We start from the raw sequence: 19,529 nt of genomic DNA on the forward strand, positions 1-19,529 counted from the left end.
ACCTATCTGAATTTTCATTTACGTCATTTGGTCTCAAGGAAACCATACGGACATGACAACATTTTGTGGATGGAGTATTGAAGGGGCTTCCATTTTGCTTTGCGTGCCTTGATGACATTCTTATGTTGTCACCAACACCCTGCTACATGAACAACACATGATAAATGAGTCAGCAGCTGTACAGCCTCGACAAAATACTGGGTGAAGGAAAGTGCTTCATTGGCAAAGCAGTATGTTTATCACAGAACATTTGACTTCAGCAGATGGCAGCTGTTCGTTACCAGAGAAGATAGCAGCTCTACAAGCCCTTTCAAAGCTGACACAATACCAACAGGTATGATGTTTTCTAGGTATAGTTTATGTTTATCACCACCACCTCCTGGCAGTGGCAGAGAGACAAAAACCACTTACACACTTGCAGGACATGGCACCATGGGCTCGCGAGCTCTCAAGTGGACCCTGGAGATAAGAAAAAGCTTTCTGCAATCTTCGGGTGAGCTTACTAGTGCTGTTCTCCTCACTCACCCAGTGCCATCTGCACCCCCTTCCATAGTCTAGACACTACCCAAACATCAATAAGTGTAGCCCTGTACCAACACATTGACCACCATTGGCAATCATTAATTAATTTTTTTTACTGTTGCAACCAGCGCAGCAGTACTAGAGGATATATGATAGATTTATGAAGTTGTTAGACATTTTCACCCACAAATTGATGCTCACCCTTTGACAATTTTCACTGACCACAAACTGATTGCCTTCACTTTCCAGATTCCAGAAGTTCAGACATACAGAGCTTGTCAGATAGTTTAAGGTGGATGAGAACCACATAAAAGGATCAGAAAACATCATTGACAATTCATTTTTGTGTACCTGTGTCTGGCAAATACTATGGACCAGAAAGAACTCATCACTGCCCTCACTGCAGATTCACAACTCAAAAATTATTGGTTGACCATTCTACATAACTGTGACTCACCCAAATCCCACTGCCAGTTACCAAGTTGACGCCATGATGAAACATCTCCCAGCAGAAGCCAAGACCCTACATCTTGCCAAAACTCCATCAAACTGCTTTCAACAATGTTCACAATCTGTCACATGCAGGAATAAATATGACCACCAAATTACTGATTGATTATTCTCCGAGGCAATTGATTAAAAAGATGTACAGGCATGTGATCGGGTGTATTCAATGCCAACAGTGTACACTGGGACAAAATGTACATGTCGATGTCGGGCACTTTCAATGCCCTCCAGTGACATTTGCCCATGTCCAAATTGGTCTTGTAGATCCCCTTCCATCTTTGGACAGCTGCAGATACCTGTTCACTGTAGCGGACACACAGTCAATGAGCAGAAGCAACAACCATTGAGCACATTTCTGCCGAGACAAAAGCAAAGCCTTCAGCGCTACTTGGGTAGCACAATTCAGTTGCCCCCTCCACATCACTACAAATCACGCCTGAATCTATTCTGTTCCAAGAGTTGCCCAATTTATGTGGTTCTTAGAATCATTATATAGAAGCTACTATCCTGCCAGCATTGGGATGGTAGGAAGGTGGCTTCAGATGCTAAAGACAGCTATCATTTGCCATTGTGAGAAATAGGTGGAGGCCCTTCCCTTGGTCCTTTCAGGCCTCCGGACAGTGCACAAGCCAGACATTGGAGTATCACTGGCACCACAGCCATCCCCAGTGGAACTGCCACATTTGGTGCAAGAGCTCTGAGATTAAGTGGCAAGGTCCAACAATGAAATGCTTCACTTCATGATGAACATCCCATTTTCACTGACAGACATTTGGATTATTGCACTCACATTGCGCTCTGTACAGATCTCATAAGATCACCACTCCAACTACCATACACTTGCTTCTTTCTGGTGTTCTGATGAGGAGACCACACCTTGGAGACCTTGAAAGATGGTAAAACCACAACAGTCTCAACCAAGTGAGTCAAATCAGAGTAAGTCCTACCTTCATCCTTGCCAGACACCACACGTATGCTGCAGTTCTTACTGTGCCTGGAGACACCTGTGCCGAGCTCACTTGTGGTTATCACCCCTCTCCATCACCCAGCAGCCACATGTCACCACAGCCAGCAGCTGCACCAAACACCACAGCCAGCAGTTTGCACAGGAACCAGCCATCAAATAAACTTTAAACTTCCTTACATTCCATGTGCTCCGAGTTATAAGGGGGTTGGGCTGTATGGGAATATTTGACCCAGCAATCAACCATAGTATGTGTTACTGCTGGTACAAAGTTGCTCTCAGTGCCTTGTTATTTTATGTTGTTTACAAAGAGCCTATTTTGCACAGTGAGTAATAAAAAGTAAGTCCGTGTGTTTAAATGCTTGTACATAATTTTATGTGGTGTACAAATCTTACCCCAACTGATACTATGACAGTGCACATGTTGTTTCCTACTTTTCTGATATAACACTTTTTTATTTTTATTTTGGTATGAAGTTGCAAACGTCCACTTAAGATAGCAATCATTTTCATGTTCAAAATAGGATACATCCTATGTTATAAATACCGTAATTACTCCAAAAATGGTAACTGGATTTTGAAGAGCAAAGCATCATTCAATTCTCCTCTTTTAGGACTACAATGCAAGCAACAGAAATTACTATACCTATGTTTGAAAAAGTGAAGTTGTTATCTCCATAACTAATATAGCTAAAAACATGCTATAGGTCATTCATGAGGACTTTCTCACAACTCATCAGGGTGAAAACAAAATTATAATATCATCCTTAATGGTTCTGAAAATATTAGTGTTGAACAGCTGTATGTAGTCTGATGTCACAAAGAATATATTTAGAGTAGTGACTGAAAATGTTTGTGTAGGTACTGCACATTATTCCCTCTTTACAGCAGCTCCTAAACCTAATTTCAACTGACAAATAGTGTTTCCTCACATTCCAGCATGAACCATTTAATTATATTTTAGATCTCAGTATACTATCTTTAGGTACAAGGTAACTGTTTTTACTGTGCTGGAGGGTAATACTGGCTAGCATTTAACAACACAGAAGCTCTGGGGTAACCACTGTAACAACTATCTTATAAACTTGTTGATCACACCATAAAAGTTACATTTCCTTGCTGTAAATGGTGGTACAGTCTGAGAATGTAGTGGGTTAATATGGCATGCTCATATTTTAATTATATGATGTAAAGATGGTTACTTCAGGATACATAACTTTCATTGCAAGTGAATCTACTACAAATAACATGCAAAAAAATGACCAGTTACAGAAGGAAGAATACATAAATCTTATGGAGTGAATGTTTAACATACATACCAAGACTCCTAGAAGCAGCCGGTTTCGTAGGTACCCTATAGCTGCTTACTGCTGATGGGCTACCACTTGTGTCAGATTCTGAGTTATGACATGTGCTGGGCTTTCTGTGATGCTGCTTCATGTTGATATGCCTGCGCAGACTGGATGACAGTACTGATTCATGGCCGCTCCCTGCTGCAGAGAAATTTATTCTATCAGTGGAAGTCCGCCTCCATTAACTCTAACACAGTCTAACAATAAGAGACAGTTATTACAATGCAGTGGCAACTTACATGATATGAACTGCTACAAAACGAAGCTTTAACAATAAATAACAATAAAAAAACTGTGGAAAGAATCTACAAAAAAATAGCAATAATAAAGAGAAGCCTACAAGACATGATAGATGACAGATCAAAAGAAAGGTTAGGATTTAACATCCTGTCAATGATGAGGACCTTAGGGACAGAGAAAAAGCTTGGATGGGAAAGGATATTGGCCATATCCTCCAGAGAGGCGCTAAATGAGTGCAGACATTTTGAGACTTACATTACTGAAATATGCATATATGTATCATGCTAAAATTACTGCTCCCCTCGTGATGTATGTTAATGAGTAAACATGTAGAGTCACAGCATTATTCATGGTACTGATTCATGTTATATGGTGTTATTATGCAAACTCATGTTTCATTTACATATTGTAGGTATTTGTCTCTATTTGATTTTGTGCACTCTGTTGAAGTTATTCGTTGGTATATGGGTGGCATTGGGAGCAGTAGCTGATGTTGTGACATCAGAGCAAGTGCAGAATACCTCATTGCCAACCACAGCTCCAAGGAGTACAGCAGACAGAAGATTCCTTGAAAATATTGTACATCATATCTTTTTGAAGGGAGGTGCTATCAATTCAAAGTACTACCTTCCGGTTTACATGCATCTGTGTTTGCTTTTATACAAGTACTAAAAAAAGCTATAGGACAAGGTCAAAATCTCAGTTTGGCTAGGAGGAACTAAAATTCCTAGGATATATTATAAGACACAAAGTATAAGCCTGATCCAAGTTGGTTGGATACCATAAAAGTAGTCCTGCACCAAATGAAAAAAAGAACACAAAAAATTAAAAAGAAAATATAATCATACTTAGGAATGATAGGATTTTACCGTAAGTTCATGGCAAATTCAGTTTTGAACAGGCCAAATTTATTAGCATTACTGAAAGAAAACACACACTGGAAATGGATGCAACAATGTGAAACAGAATTCAAAATAACTAAAGACAGTTTCTTGCATGTGCAATTACTTACACAAACCACATTTTACGTACCCATTTCACTTAGCAGCAGATGCGTCAAATTATGGTTTGGATTGTCAGATTTTCCAGCAAATTAATAATGAACATAGGTCAACAGCTTATGTGAGTAAAATGTTACTATAGCAAGAAAAGAATCATTCTATAAGGAGAAGGAAACATTAGCAATAGTATGGTGTTTTAAGAAATTTAAATATTTATTAGCTGGGAATGAGACAACAATACTTAGTAACCACAGTGCAATATCCTTTTTATTAGGAAGCAGATTATTACATAGCAGACTAAGATTATGGGTTTTATTTTTACAGAAATTTAAGTTTACTATAGAGTATATTGTAAAAGGTCACAACAACATTCAGTACCGGTACTAAATATGTTATCATGATTACCAATGTATGGAACAGCCAGAAATATAAAAGTGTCTGCTTCCTATAAAATAATACAGTGAAACTTCAATTTTATAGTCTCTGATTTTACAGTTTTTGTGATTCCACACCATAAATTCATAGCCCCTGTGGAAAACCCATAAGATCAAAGCTAAAAATTCCCTGATTTTATGTTTCTTCCTAGTATGGTTTACCTCAATTCTACACTCTTGTTCAATGTCTTGCTTGACTTCGTCTGCTTTTTTCCTACTGACATTTGATGTGACTGAAGGAGTTATAAAGCTGCACGGAAGACAGATGGTTCACACTGCAGGTGGTGGCAGAGTTAAGGGAATATTTTAAGCCATTGCAGAGACATGAGAGAGGAAATACTTACACAATTCATGAATTGCATTGCCAGCACAACTTGCAACATATAGTGTCACTGCACAGTTACAACACAACTACTGCTTGGTTGCAGCAACAATGGAAAAACAAGCCAGTCGATGCGAAGTGTTCCAAACCAAGCCAATACATGATGAAGGGGACCAGCTGCCACATTTTCTTGTGCCACTTATAACTTGGTCTCATCTTTTTGAGTGTACTGATGTCTGATGTACTGTAGTCAGCAATGAGATTGACCATCAACTATTAAATTCAAACACCGAGTCTCGAAGAATAAGCTTGGCCAGAATATAGGAAACAATCATTACCAGTTAGTGAACTCTTATTTGTTGGCAACTTGTTACATCACCCAACAGCCGGCACAGCCACCATACCACACTACATAAGTTTACAGGCCTTAGCCTATAAAACATTTGAAATTCCTTAATCACTGGATTGTTAACAGGCACAAAAGCTATAAATCAAAGTCAGTGTGAGGATCTCATTCTTCTCCTTCTAGGTAAAAGTTTCAACAACAAGAAAGAAATTTCAAAATTTAACGTTATATGATAGGCCTTCCAGGAAAAAAGTGAGTTTTCCCACTAATAATACTGCAGGGTATGTAAATGAAAAGACTATTGCTTTTCCTAATGATGTACAAGGTTAATGAGCCATTTCCCTACACACCACTGCCATAAACTATACCTCAAAACAAGCAGTTTGAAGGTTTTTTCATTTTATGTTCTCCTCAAAAACAGCACAAATTTGCAGCCTAAACTGAAAACTGTGCAGTATGGTGAAAACTGCTGGATTACAACATCTTGGATGTTTATAATATCTCGGGTGTTTGTTTTCCATCTGCAGCCAGTAGCGGGTGATGTCACACTAATGCAGTGGGTTCTAACATACAGAGTGAAAAACAGCAAGGTTACTAGGCAGCTACTTCCAAAATATGGCTGATGTGATTGGTGTATAGTAAATGGAGTGACCTCAGCTTCCACTGAGGTTCCGTTTATATAGTAATACCCTGTACACCCTTCACTACCACGTATTAATTTTACTTACAGTAGTTGTGCTTGAAGCCTATCGACAGAATGCAGAATGTATTGTTCCTCTACCAACTACAGCCAACATTGGCTACTTCATCTGCTATGTGTGGCTCCACGATTAACAGGAGGTGTTCAGTGAACAGTTGTGCAATGGCTTGTTCGTCTTTGTTGGAGTCCTCAATTGTGTTTAATGTATTGTGATGGCAGATGTAATACCACAACATCTTGGGACCCTATATCCTATTTCAATCTCATCTCCACTCTCCTGAAGAGGGCGTATATATAATATTAGTAATTTACACTAATTTAAACTTTTGTTTTTGACAATTTTTACATTGGGCCTCACCAGAAAATCGAATGAAGGAAACATGTTGAATTGAAAACTAATGTACCAGCATAATTTACACACAATACAAATTTTAGGAACATGGGAGGAATGATTTTGCTATTGTAATTATGGAGTAATTAATGATTAAAGTTACAATATTTCCAAGAGATAGAGAGACAGCTATTTTTATGTTTTGAAACCAGAAAATGTTTGTATCCCTAAAAAAAATAAGACACAATGATTTTTCTGTCAGAATCAAGCATATCCTGTTTTAATTGGTGTTAGTAAGTAGAACTGTAATTATCACCATATAGAAATGTAAAATTTTACTTGTACAAGAATTAATTAGCTGCATCTAGGTCTTTCATTCAATAAAACTAATCACTCTGTTCACCTGAAAATGATAGCACGATTTTCAAAGAAGTCAGAAAAACACTATATGCACATTAACAAAATATATTGTTGCAATGATAAAACATGTAATTTATAGTCTTAATAGAAACAGATTCTTTCTTGTATTTGTATGAAATTATTCACTTTTATGCTATGCAAATTTCTATGTAATTTGGGAAGATGTATGTAAAAACTTTATTTGTATATATGCAAAATTCAATATGTAACATCTACATCTACATCCATACTCCGCAAGCCACCTGACAGTGTGTGGCGGAGGGTACCCTGAGTACCTCTATCGGTTCTCCCTTCTATTCCAGTCTCGTATTGTTCATGGAAAGAAGGATTGTCGGTATGCTTCTGTGTGGGCTCTAATCTCTCTGATTTTATCCTCATGGTCTCTTCGCGAGATACACGTAGGAGGGAGAAATATACTGCTTGACTCTTCGGTGAAGGTATGTTCTCAAAACTTTAACAAAAGCCCGTACCGAGCTACTGAGCCTCTCTCCTGCAGAATCTTCCGCTGGAGTTTATCTATCATCTCCGTAACGCTTTTGCGATTACCAAATGATCCTGTAACGAAGCGCGCTGCTCTCCGTTGGATCTTCTCTATCTCTTCTATCAACCTTATCTGGTACGGATCCCACACTGCTGAGCAGTATTCAAGCAGTGGGCGAACAAGTGTACTGTAACCTACTTCCTTTGTTTTTGGATTGCATTTCCTTAGGATTCTTCCAATGAATCTCAGTCTGGCATCTGCTTTACCGACGATCAACTTTATATGATCATTCCATTTTAAATCACTCCTAATGCGTACTCCCAGATAATTTATGGAATTAACTGCTTCCAGTTGCTGACCTTCTATTTTGTAGCTAAATGATAAGGGATCTTTCTTTCTATGTATTCACAGCACATTACACTTGTCTACATTGAGATTGAAATGCCAATCCCTGCACCATGCGTCAATTCGCTGCAAATCCTCCTGCATTTCAGTACAATTTTCGTTTGTTACAACCTCTCAATACACCACTGCATCATCTGCAAAAAGCCTCAGTGAACTTCCGATGTCATCCACAAGGTCATTTATGTATATTGTGAATAGCAACGGTCCTATGACACTCCCCTGCGGCACACCTGAAATCACTCTTACTTCGGATGACTTTTCTCCATTGAGAATGACATGCTGTGTTGTGTTATCTAGGAACTCTTCAATCCAATCACACAATTAGTCTGATATCCATATGCTCTTACTTTGTTCATTAAACGACTGTGGGGAACTGTATCGAACGCCTTGCGGAAATCAAGAAACATGGCATCTACCTGTGAACCCATATCTATGGCCCTCTGTGTCTCGTGGACGAATGACAATAATGGTTTAAAACTATACAAATAGAGGTGATTTGTTCGCTGCCATATTTCAATCTTAGACCAAATTTTGTATCAACAGTATGTAATCAGACTTTGTGAGTTTTACAGTGTACGTTCGCCAATGAACACCTAGTGTGTGAAATAAAATCTATTGTAAACAGATAGCACTGAAACTTATTTTAACTATTACATGATTTCTATGTGAAAATGCAGTAACATCAAAATGAAACTACAGCAGCATCAAGAAACAGTACCTCAGATTACACGAGTTATGTATAAAAATGGAGGAGAATATTTTTTATGCTGTATTGTGGTAAAACATGGTATACTGAACATTGTTTTTCTTGTGTTAAACGACATACATTGCAAACTTCACAAAAACATTTTCGTCATGTTTTATTACACAGACGGAGAGTTATAAATGTAATGGATTGCTGGGACAGAGAAACACTGGAATCACACCAGGCTTAACTTTATTTCATATTCATTCGGATATGAAGGAAAACTTTTCCGTATACAGGTGCTTTCACAAAATTTGCTGTGTTTACACCAGAATAAGCAATGTGTTCGAAACACAAACAGCGCACATTGGTAATACTGCAGAATGCTCCAGTTCAGCTACCCAACGCAACAAACACAGAAAAGTTAACAAGCAGTACACTAGAAGTTACAGCTCATGTATCACCAGAATATGCTGCGCCACCATTGACTAGAGAAGAAAAACACCCTCCCCCACATGTTAAGCCACATCCACATTGCCAGTGGAAACACTTTTCAGTTGGAAACGTTGTTTCCTGCAGTGTTTTGCATCTGTTCCCAACTTTTTTCTTGTCTCTGTTTCTGTACACACTAGTAGCAAGCATTTCTCAGTCTATTTGCATCATCTGCAAAGCTATTTGTTGTATTGATTTTGTATTGTCTGCCACATCATGTCCAGAGGTGAGGAAGCAGAAATGCATGCTGCTGCATTATTAATACTTGAAGATTAACAAAAACAAAATGAAAGGCATCATCATTCTTTGTTCATTTATTTGTTTATCATTACTTTTAACCTGAAGACCATACACCCTTTTCTCAGTGTTTCAAAATTTCACAGAAGAAGGTTGCAGTTATCAAAAAATTCCATAATTGGTTTTAAAACTATGATATTATTTTGATGAGGGATAGTTTGTGGAGTACTTGGTAATGGTTGATAACATCAGATTAGTTACTGTATGAAATCAATTTGCTGCTTTGCACACAGTCATCATTGTCTGTGAGTGAAAACACTATAGATGGACTGGTGGGAAAAACTTGCCACATATGGGAACTGAATAACGAAGACAGCTCTAGATTCCATAATTTCACTTTGGTATCAACTAATGATTTTGAATTTCTGGCAAATATGGTATCAATATTTTTTTAAACAAAGACAAAAATTTCAGGAAAGGAATTGGTACCAGACAAGCTGTTAGTCCCAGTTTTTTGGTAACGTGAGATTCATTCCAGAGCCTCAAGTATTCAGTTTGCATTTTGAAGCAAGCTATGATAAATGACCTTATTTTCTTTTCTATGCAGTCTTTGTCAGTATTCCACCAGATGTAGCAGCAGTGTTGTGCAGTGGGTCTTGTGTTTCATTGCTATTCCTGAACTGCTTGCTTCATACATTCCACAAGCAACCCTCAGCCTTGTACACAGATAACAACTCAACTGTCTGCTACCTCTTTCACTACATTTTTTTCAGAAAATCTTAATACAGCAAGGAAAAACAAAAAATCTAACAACTCTACACAACAAATGATGCAATGCGACATATAAACATACACTAGTGCTGTATGGTGGTGACAGCGTAGCTGCCCTGAATCACTGTTTCCTTTGGTCTGTACCAACATGGATACGGACAGATGTTTCTGTGCATTAAGAAAACATGCTTCCAAACAGTGTCCCAGTCAAATATCTGGAAACATGTTTTGAAAGTATGTTTCAAGCTCAGTGTGTATGTGTCTTTAGATTCTGATGCCTTTCACTGTAATCCATAGTTTTCAGTTTAATTCGCCATGTTCATCAATTGTTGCTTTTTTCTGGGTGAGGACGAAGGAAAGAGTTCTCAAAAACTCGTGTTTAAATCTGTGGTTGTAGCATGTTGGAAAATATCTTGATTACCTTGTACCCAGATATCAATTTCAATATTTTACTGAGTTTTTACTTGCTGTTACTTATCTGTGATTTTTTCAGAACTAATGAAATTCATTACCACAAATTATTGTATAAATACTGCACTGTACATTTAATTTTTCATTTGTACAGATTGTAATGAACTGATGAGGATTACAATTTTTAATCACATATGCCAATTACATATTTTTTTGCTCATATTTTGGGAGTTTTAAAGTTTTCCTCGACTCAGCATTTTCTTCAGTTTTGCATTTTTTAAAGTATCGGCCACATGAAAATGTAAAACAGGGGTATCACTGTAAAAACCACTGGGAGATAGGACAATTAGCAAACAATATAGCAACTAAGGTGAGAGAAGGATATTCTTGGGGGCTCATACTGAGAAAATTGAAAATACAAGATCACAAGAAGATGATAAGTGGAAAATACAAAAGTGTGTGTTATTCTATAAGAATAATAGAATGAACAACTGGGTGCTGTGCATGCCACAATCTGCAGTACATCTATTAGAATGGTACACACAACTGTGATGTGCACATTTCAGAAGAAAGAAGTGTACATTGCACACAAAAAATATTATCACTTTAAGAATATGTAGAGACAAGAAAAAAAATTACTTACAAGGGAAGCTCCCCATCGCACCCCCCTCAGATTTAGTTATAAGTTGGCACAGTGGATGGGCCCTGAAAAACTGAACACAGATCAATTGAGAAAACAGGAAGAAGTTGTGTGGAACTATGAAAAAATAAGCAAAATATACAAACTGAGTAGTCCATGTGCAAGATAGGCAACATAAAGGATAGTGTGAGCTCAGGAGTGCCGTGGTCTCGTGGTTAGCGTGAGCAGCTGCGGAATGAGAGGTCCTTGGTTCAAGTCTTCCCTCGGATGAAAAGTTTACTTTCTTTATTTTCGCAAAGTTATGATGTGTCCGTTCGTTGATTGACATCTCTGTTCACTGTAATAAGTTTAGTGTCTGTGTTTTGCGACCACACCGCAAAACCGTGCAATTAATAGACGAAAGGACGTGCCTCTCCAATGGGAACCAAAAACATTTGATCGTAAGGTCATAGGTCAACTGATTCCTCCACAGGAAAACACGTCTCATATATTCTATACGACACTGGTGACGGCATGTGCGTCACATGACAGGAATATGTTGTCGACCCACCTAACTTGTACACTTGGCGAATGGCCAAAAAGATTCTTCTACCTTGTCCGATTTAGGTTTTCTTGTGGATGTGATAATCACTCCCAAAAAAATTGATGAAAATATAAGCGTTTGTTTCATAAACTGAAAATAAAAAGTTAAACTTTTCACTCGAGGGAAGGCTTGAACCAACGACCTTTCGTCCTGCAGCTGCTCACGCTAACCACGGGGCCACGGTACTCCTGAGCTTGCTCTCTCCTTGTTGTTGCCTATCTGGTGCATGGACTACTCAGTTTGTATATTTTGCTTATTTTTTCATAGTTCCACACAACTTCTTCCTGTTTTCTCGATTGATCTGTGTTCAGTTTTTCAAGGCCTATCCACCGTGCCAACTTATAACTAAATCTGAGGGGGGTGCGATGGGGAGGTTCCCTTGTTAGACACTATATTGTATGTCAGATGGTAGAATCAGCAACAAGTGGAACACATTCACTGTTATGCCCAATAATACCTAATGCCCCTGGGAGTTAGTGGCTGTGGACCACTAGCTAGACGGTGGAGAGGGATGACAGGCATTCTTGTGGTTGAATGATGGTCTAAGGTAGTAACATTATATCTGATGATGGAAGTTACAACCTGTGTGGTGATTCTAAATTAAGGGACCACTATTTTAAAAATATAGGGAAGCCCAGTAAACTTCTGTCTGATAATGGAGCACAATTGAGTGCCGGAAAATTCAGAGAACTGCTAGCATGCGAAAATGATACTCATATTTTAATATCCTGTTACCATACACAAGCTCATCCCACAAAAAGAATTAAGAGGGAACTAGGTAGATAATGCAGAATGTTATGGTATAATAGATATCCAATGTGGGTTGAGATGAACAAGGATCTTGAAGCAGTTTTAAACGAGTACCACATTCAGTTACAAAAATGTCACCTATCAAGGTAACAGGCAGTAAATTAGAAGGAGAACCATTACTGACATGGATTGATTGGCCAAAGGAGAACATATTAAAACAGGAAGTAGAAACTACTATTAAGGAATTGTTAACCAAAGAATGAGATAAAAGGAGGTGGAGAATAGGAACACCAGTACAATTCAACAAACAGGCATTTTTGCAGCTGTAAGAGAAAGGAAAAATGCATATCTGATATTTTTGGAGACTATGGGACAGGCACTAATATACACTTATGCATAGTGGGTGAATACTTTACCCAATTTCTACCAGCTTTTCATTTTGTTGGTACAATAACGCTGTGTATCTGCCTTGGCTAAGAGACGGCAATAATATTGATATTGCATGATGTATGTGGGTGTTGACTTTAGGGTTAACCTTAACACACTATTTTAGGATGACCAGAGAACTAATCCATTTTGGTACCCTTAAAAGGGTTTACATCTGATGGAAGTGTTTTATGGTTTGTCTATAAGAGATGTGTAGAGTGACAGCCCTGGGAGGAAAACTGTTCAGATCTGGGGACCAATGTGTCCTTTAGTGCTTCCATAAGGGACCAGTTGTCAGTAATAAGATGCAAAGAAGCATAACTCCTTACCAAGTCTCTCTCCTGCATTAAGCCATGTTCTAAGGCATCACTGTCCTTCCCTAAAATGATGTCCAGAATTCATATGGCCTTTCTGAATTAAAAATTTGTGTACTCTTGTATGATAAGATTTCTAGGGGAACATTTGCTTGATTATCGACATCTGTGAGAGTTTGTATTTGTCTACAGGGTGGATATAGTGAGTCTAGTTTATGTAAGTTTTATAGTGTCACATGTCCCCAGATGATTCCTATTCTGTTTAGTGAATATCAGATGTACTGACATATGTTACTATTCTCTGTGTCCAAGAGGAAAAGGACACAAGTACCAGCCAGTTTACTCATGCTCATTAACCAAGGTGACATATATCTAAGGATTATTAGTGCATAACATCCTCACAAACTCTTGAAGTTTCTTGCAGACAAATTGCCAGTCTACGATAATAAGTCTCTATCAGATTCTTGCAAGTCTCTGGATATCTAAATCAGTAACTACTCCTTCCACTACCCTCCTTAGTGGCTAACTGTAATAGCTGACCTGGACATTTTGATGAAGATATCATTATCATTTTATGCAATAAACTCGATTAACTCAATCAGCAAAAGTTACGGGGATTCACTTATGACAAACATAAAGTTACACATTAGTTATAATTATGAAAAAAAGGAGAACTTTTTTGCTAAGATCACAATGAAAGAGTATTCTATGATTTACTTCTTTTTAAGTAGGTTGTGGATCTAGGAATTAAGATGTTACATATATAAAAAAGAAACCTATAATGAATGTGATAGTTTATGTAGTTTTACAAACACAAAAATTAGTTACGTTCACTTATTAATAAGGGCGGCAGATGAAAGGGTGCAGAAATTTTGAGTCTTAAAATCCTAAAATATGCACAAATGTACGAGTATCATACTAAAATTACTGCTGCCTTGATGACATATATGACTGAGTAAATGTGTACAGTTAAAGCATTATTTCTGGTACTGATTCATGTCATATGACATTATTCTGCAAACACACATTGCAAGTAATTGTCTCTGTTTGGTATTGTGCACATTCTGTTTGAGGTATTATTGGAAGGTGACACTGGAGCACAGCACCTGATGATGTGACATCAGAGCAAGTGCAGAGAGACCTCATCACCAACCGCAGCCGCAAGGTATAACCCAGACAGAAGATTGCTTGAAGCTTAATGGAAAATACTGAAGTAAAGACTATCAAGCTTGGATGTACAGTTTTAAGCAGTCTCTTGTCTGAAGTCTCTAGATGGACCTGTTTTATGGTAACATCGCAAGAGACATTGTATGTTCTGTAACTGACACTAAAAATAAGGTAATTTGTTAACAAGAACTCCAGTCTACTGATTTAAGTAGAATGAGTAAATAACTGTTTTGTGTGGTGTACTATGGTTCAAGAGCTTGTAATGGTTGCCTAGTGGTAGATATTGTTAATTGCTATAATCACACTATTTCACTCCCATTTACGGAGCTTGTTAGCACTTGATGTTAGGTTGGCGCCATTAAAATGCATTGTAGTAATTGCTGCTGCTTGTTGGATCGCTGCTGTGTCTCGATGCTGATGCTGGCTGTAAATCTGGTTGTCTAGGGTTAAAAACATGAGGTCCCGTGTTTTTTATGTGCTTTTGATGATAAAGAACGAGCGAAACCAACAAATATAAAAACTTCAAATATTTATTACTCTGGTGGCCATCTTAATTCCACTGTCCACCAAAGACCATGACACAACACAAAGTAGTACTTCCTTTACATCTTCTTTGCATTGTTTATCCACCTCAAACAATAACACACAAACACACTTTACCAAAGTGACATTCCGACTGCGCCCCCGACCCTTCTTGCTGCTTGTATTTATAACATTCTCAAAGAACTACTAAAAAGAGATATAGTTTATAAGTCACATGTACATCTGTTATCATAATTTGTGCAGAAAAGTTATTAATTTGCATCGAGTGGCATAATTTAACATGTTATTAAAATGACAGACAGATTTGTTGACTTGACAGAATAATTCTTTGTTACAAAAAGGCGGTTTTTTTAGAAGTTTGTCAATTGACTTCTCTAATTTGCATAAATAAGTAAATAACATGAATTATTAAGAATTACATTGGTTTTCGTCTAAAATAGGAGTGATTGTGTGAATACTGAGTGAAAACGCTCCTAGTGAACAAATAGGTTTCACTGGGTGATTTTTATTCAAGGAGATCCAAAATACCTAAGTTGGCCACTATGTACTTCATATTAATTATTTAAGATGAACTTAGCGTTTTTACATGATGGCATTTGCTGTATCAGTGATCAAGTGATATTAACTTTTGTGTGGGTCAGTTATTCAGTATAATTTAATGGGTTGACTGTTTATGGAGACATGTTATGCAATCATTGTTAACATACACAATAACTTTTCTGTAATCATAAATACTTGTTAAACTGGTTGAATTTGGAGGGTATCGCATACTTCGGTAAAGTAAAGTCTTTAATATGTTCCGTTACAAGCTCTAGGGGAGTACTGCATGATCATCACAGTCACAGTTGAATGCAGTATCATTAACACAAATTGATGAGGCATCTCCTAGCATTTACTTTAAATCATTTAGGAAAAGTTGGTGCTCCCTAGCTTGGTGTCGGCAGAACAATACATGCGCCAAGAAGAGGGAAACACTGTATTTCTAAAGATTCAAAGTATTCTACCATTAAGAACAAATGAAATGAGTTTCCCAATATCAAACTTTCACTTGAATACCCTAGTTTTGAAGTTATACCTTGCCTTTTCCTTATTCTGAGCTGAAGTGGTTTTTACTCATTTTATATCTACCTATTACATTTTTCTTCCAATTTCCATCATCTCCCACCTTTTAATAAAAGAACAATGAGAAAAAGTTCTTAAAATCTGAGGTTCAGCCACTTTATTCTTTTAAAATGTATCTGTCATCATCAAGTCTTCATATTCTGACAATGGTAATTTATACTCCTCATATGTCTCAAATATTCCTGACATTAACTGGTCTTCAAAGTAGAAATTAGATAACATGGTGAAAGAAACACATGGCTGCAACATGATATACAATGAATTATTGATTTTGCATATTATGACTTGGTCAATGATCCGGTGTGATCATACGTCTGATTGCTACACGTACATAAGCACAAATCATAAGTTCATAGGATGGGTGCCCAAGAGGGAGACAGCTAACAATCGAATGCCACATCACATCACTTAAAGTCTGGTTTTGGTATAATGATGCCAACGGCTTTGCCACAGTGGTAATACCACTTCCCATCAAATGACCTAAGTGCTGCTGGGACTGGCTAACAATTGGACGGATGCCCATCCAGATGTGCCAAGTGCTGTTGGCAAGCAGGGTGCTTTTAGTCCTTGTGACGCCTATCATGGTATTCAGTTACTTTTTTTTTAATATGGGGTCTCTGTTTAGACCCTCTTATGATCTATACCTTATCTATAGAGGAGCCCTCCTCTCCACCACCACCAATAATTTATGCTGGTAATGCCCATGCTGCCATCTGTGAGTTGTCATATTTGATGATATGTCCACTGGTACCAACCATAAGTTAATTCACATCAAATGAATTAGAATATATAGCCAGATACCAAATACTCTAGGCAATTACATGCAATTTACAAGTTATTGGTACCAGAGATAAGTACAAAATCGTGCAGATGAGGCAAATAGCATTTTTTGCCTATTGAGAGGATCTCCACCTACACCACATCTAGAAGTAAAGTCATCTAAGATATCATACAGAACTTTGAAAATAAAATGATCTTTTATACATATGAGGGGAAGTCAAACAGTAATGTGACTTTTGAGAAAAGGAATATTTATTCTAATAATAGAAAACTGAAACATACATTATTTTTCTACATAACCTCCCTGCACTTCAAAGCATTTTGTACAATGTTTCGTAAGTATTTTGATTCTGTCAGAAAAAGGTATTTGGTTGCACCTGTAACCAAAATTCACTATGGAGGCATACAGTGTGCTAACCAAATATTATGGTGAACTTTTATACTTTTCTAACCAGCTACCTTTTGCTTAAAGCAAATCATTGATGGGACCTATGTATCATCTACACTATTAACTCTGCATCCAGCAGTTTTATAATCAAATATGTAATTTTCAAAATCACAAAATGTCAGCATGCTATTCTATAAATACTACTTTCCACCCAAAACTCCAGTGTCTGTTGACAGCATTCATATGATCTAACATCACTGTGTTAAAAAGCCTGTGTACAGCTGTCACTTCAGAAATGTCTTCATGTCTCTCATTTATTAGTCGCTGATCTTTGTGAGTATCTTCCATTTCTGTTGTTTTTTATGTTGACAACAATGACATCTCCTTATTTCTATAAGTGATCAGAAAGTTTATTATGTTTGAGTACTGAAACTGCAATAGAAAATTGTCTGTTACATGTGTACTGCACAGCAAACTGAGTCTTGTTGTCCATTAATCCGGAAACTACTAATCATAACTGTTTCCTCCATATACATTTATGAAATTATAATCTTCCTACACACGCAGAGAAAACTTATTTGAAGATAATCAGTTTAACTATACATATAACAAAAGAGATAAAAATAATTTTATGCTACCCATGCACCAGTTGAAATTATATGCACTGAGTCCACAGTAATGGGTATGACAATATACAAGAAGTTAATGGGCAAAAACATATTTAATATGAAGCCAGAAATTTTAAAAATGAGGCTACAGCAGGTTCTGTGGGAGAAATGCTACTATTCAATGGAAGAGTTTATAGGGGATGAAATGATAATTTGAGCAAGAAGTAATTAAGTGTTAGATTTTATTATATGTATGTATAACAAAATTGTACTATTATTATGATTCTGTTAGTTAACATCAGCTGTTCCTTGTTAATGGTGAAATTTTACTGCAGTTTGACATGTCTCCTGTAGCTGAATCAAATGATTTAGATTATGTATATTATGAGACAAATAAACCACAATTCACATTTCAAAGACTGTAGGCTCAAAACCCAGACTTGTGATATTTGACCGTTAGAATTCATATGCAATAGTGCACTGCATTTTGTCACTATCAGACTGATTCATATGTTACAGAAAGTGACTGCCAGTGATTATCACTCTATGTGAGATCTGAGACTGGTCATCATGATGATATAAGTGATAATGAATGCAGAAACAAGACAAAGTACCACATACTGTGTTGAGTACACTAACCAAAAAAGTAGTATTGTAATCAAAGTGTATCAGTATGATGGACCTCGTCAGATAACACTAAGGAAACTTAATACATTGTGCAATAAATTACACCCTGTATGCAACAGAAGTAGTCTGAGTTACCGTCTGGTCCTTTTCGCTGCCGTTTCTTGTTGATTTGATGAACACATTCATGTTGTATGCCACTGTCATTTTCAGAATGACCAAATGTTTTGAACTGCATGGTGTAGTCTAGTATCATTGCATTCATTGTTTTAGGTGAATCTGATGATACTGCAAATGTGGCATATGGACTCATCTCATAGTGCTCTGAAAGAGACATCCTATGTTAATCATAAAGATTTTAAACATGATAATAACAATGAAGATTCAAGACAGCATATACACACAGAAAAATGGAACATAATCTCACTGTCAGTAGTGAAATGGCAAGTAATAAATACACAACACTCTGTTTTTATCTGTTTTCATTTGTTTGTGAAAATTCAGTATCATCTTACATAAAGTATGTCATTAAAACCACCACAACTGATAAATGAATAGAATGAAGGCTTTCACGGCAGGTGTTGTCATCACTTAACACTTCCGGGCTGAGATGCCATGGTCCATACACTGATCATTATCTGCAGAAAGATTCCAACCACCACCCAAGACATAAAAGAGGGGTGATTAAAACATTAATAGACAGGGCGCACAAAATACGTGAACCAGCTCACTTAGATGATGAGATTGAACACCTTAGAGCGACCTTCAAGAAGAATGGGTATTCCAACAGAGAGCTAGATCGTGCACTACACCCTAGACTGACAACCAGGATGGACGAGGATCAACACAAACCCAAGGGGAAAGTGTTCTTACCATTTATCAGTAAGGTCACTGATCACATTGGAAAAATTCTAAGCAAGTATGATGTGGAAACTGTTTTCAGACCCACTACAAAAATAAAAG

The 19,529-nt window shown here is 37.3% G+C and overlaps 1 protein-coding gene across 1 annotated transcript in view; it reads right to left on the reverse strand.

Annotated features, from left to right (window-relative positions):
- Positions 1–19,529, reverse strand: part of LOC126456758 (Down syndrome cell adhesion molecule-like protein Dscam2) — a 357,859-nt gene that overhangs the window by 34,421 nt on the left and 303,909 nt on the right. Inside the window, exons 28-29 of the mRNA XM_050092509.1 lie at positions 18,705–18,890; positions 3,313–3,486 (exon numbers count right to left, since the gene is read on the reverse strand). Of these exons, the coding sequence (XP_049948466.1) occupies positions 3,313–3,486; positions 18,705–18,890 (360 nt within the window). The remainder of the gene's footprint in view (positions 1–3,312; positions 3,487–18,704; positions 18,891–19,529) is intronic.

The sequence above is a fragment of the Schistocerca serialis genome, chromosome 1 (assembly GCF_023864345.2).
Source record: "Schistocerca serialis cubense isolate TAMUIC-IGC-003099 chromosome 1, iqSchSeri2.2, whole genome shotgun sequence".
Classification (NCBI taxonomy): Eukaryota; Metazoa; Arthropoda; class Insecta; order Orthoptera; family Acrididae; genus Schistocerca; species Schistocerca serialis.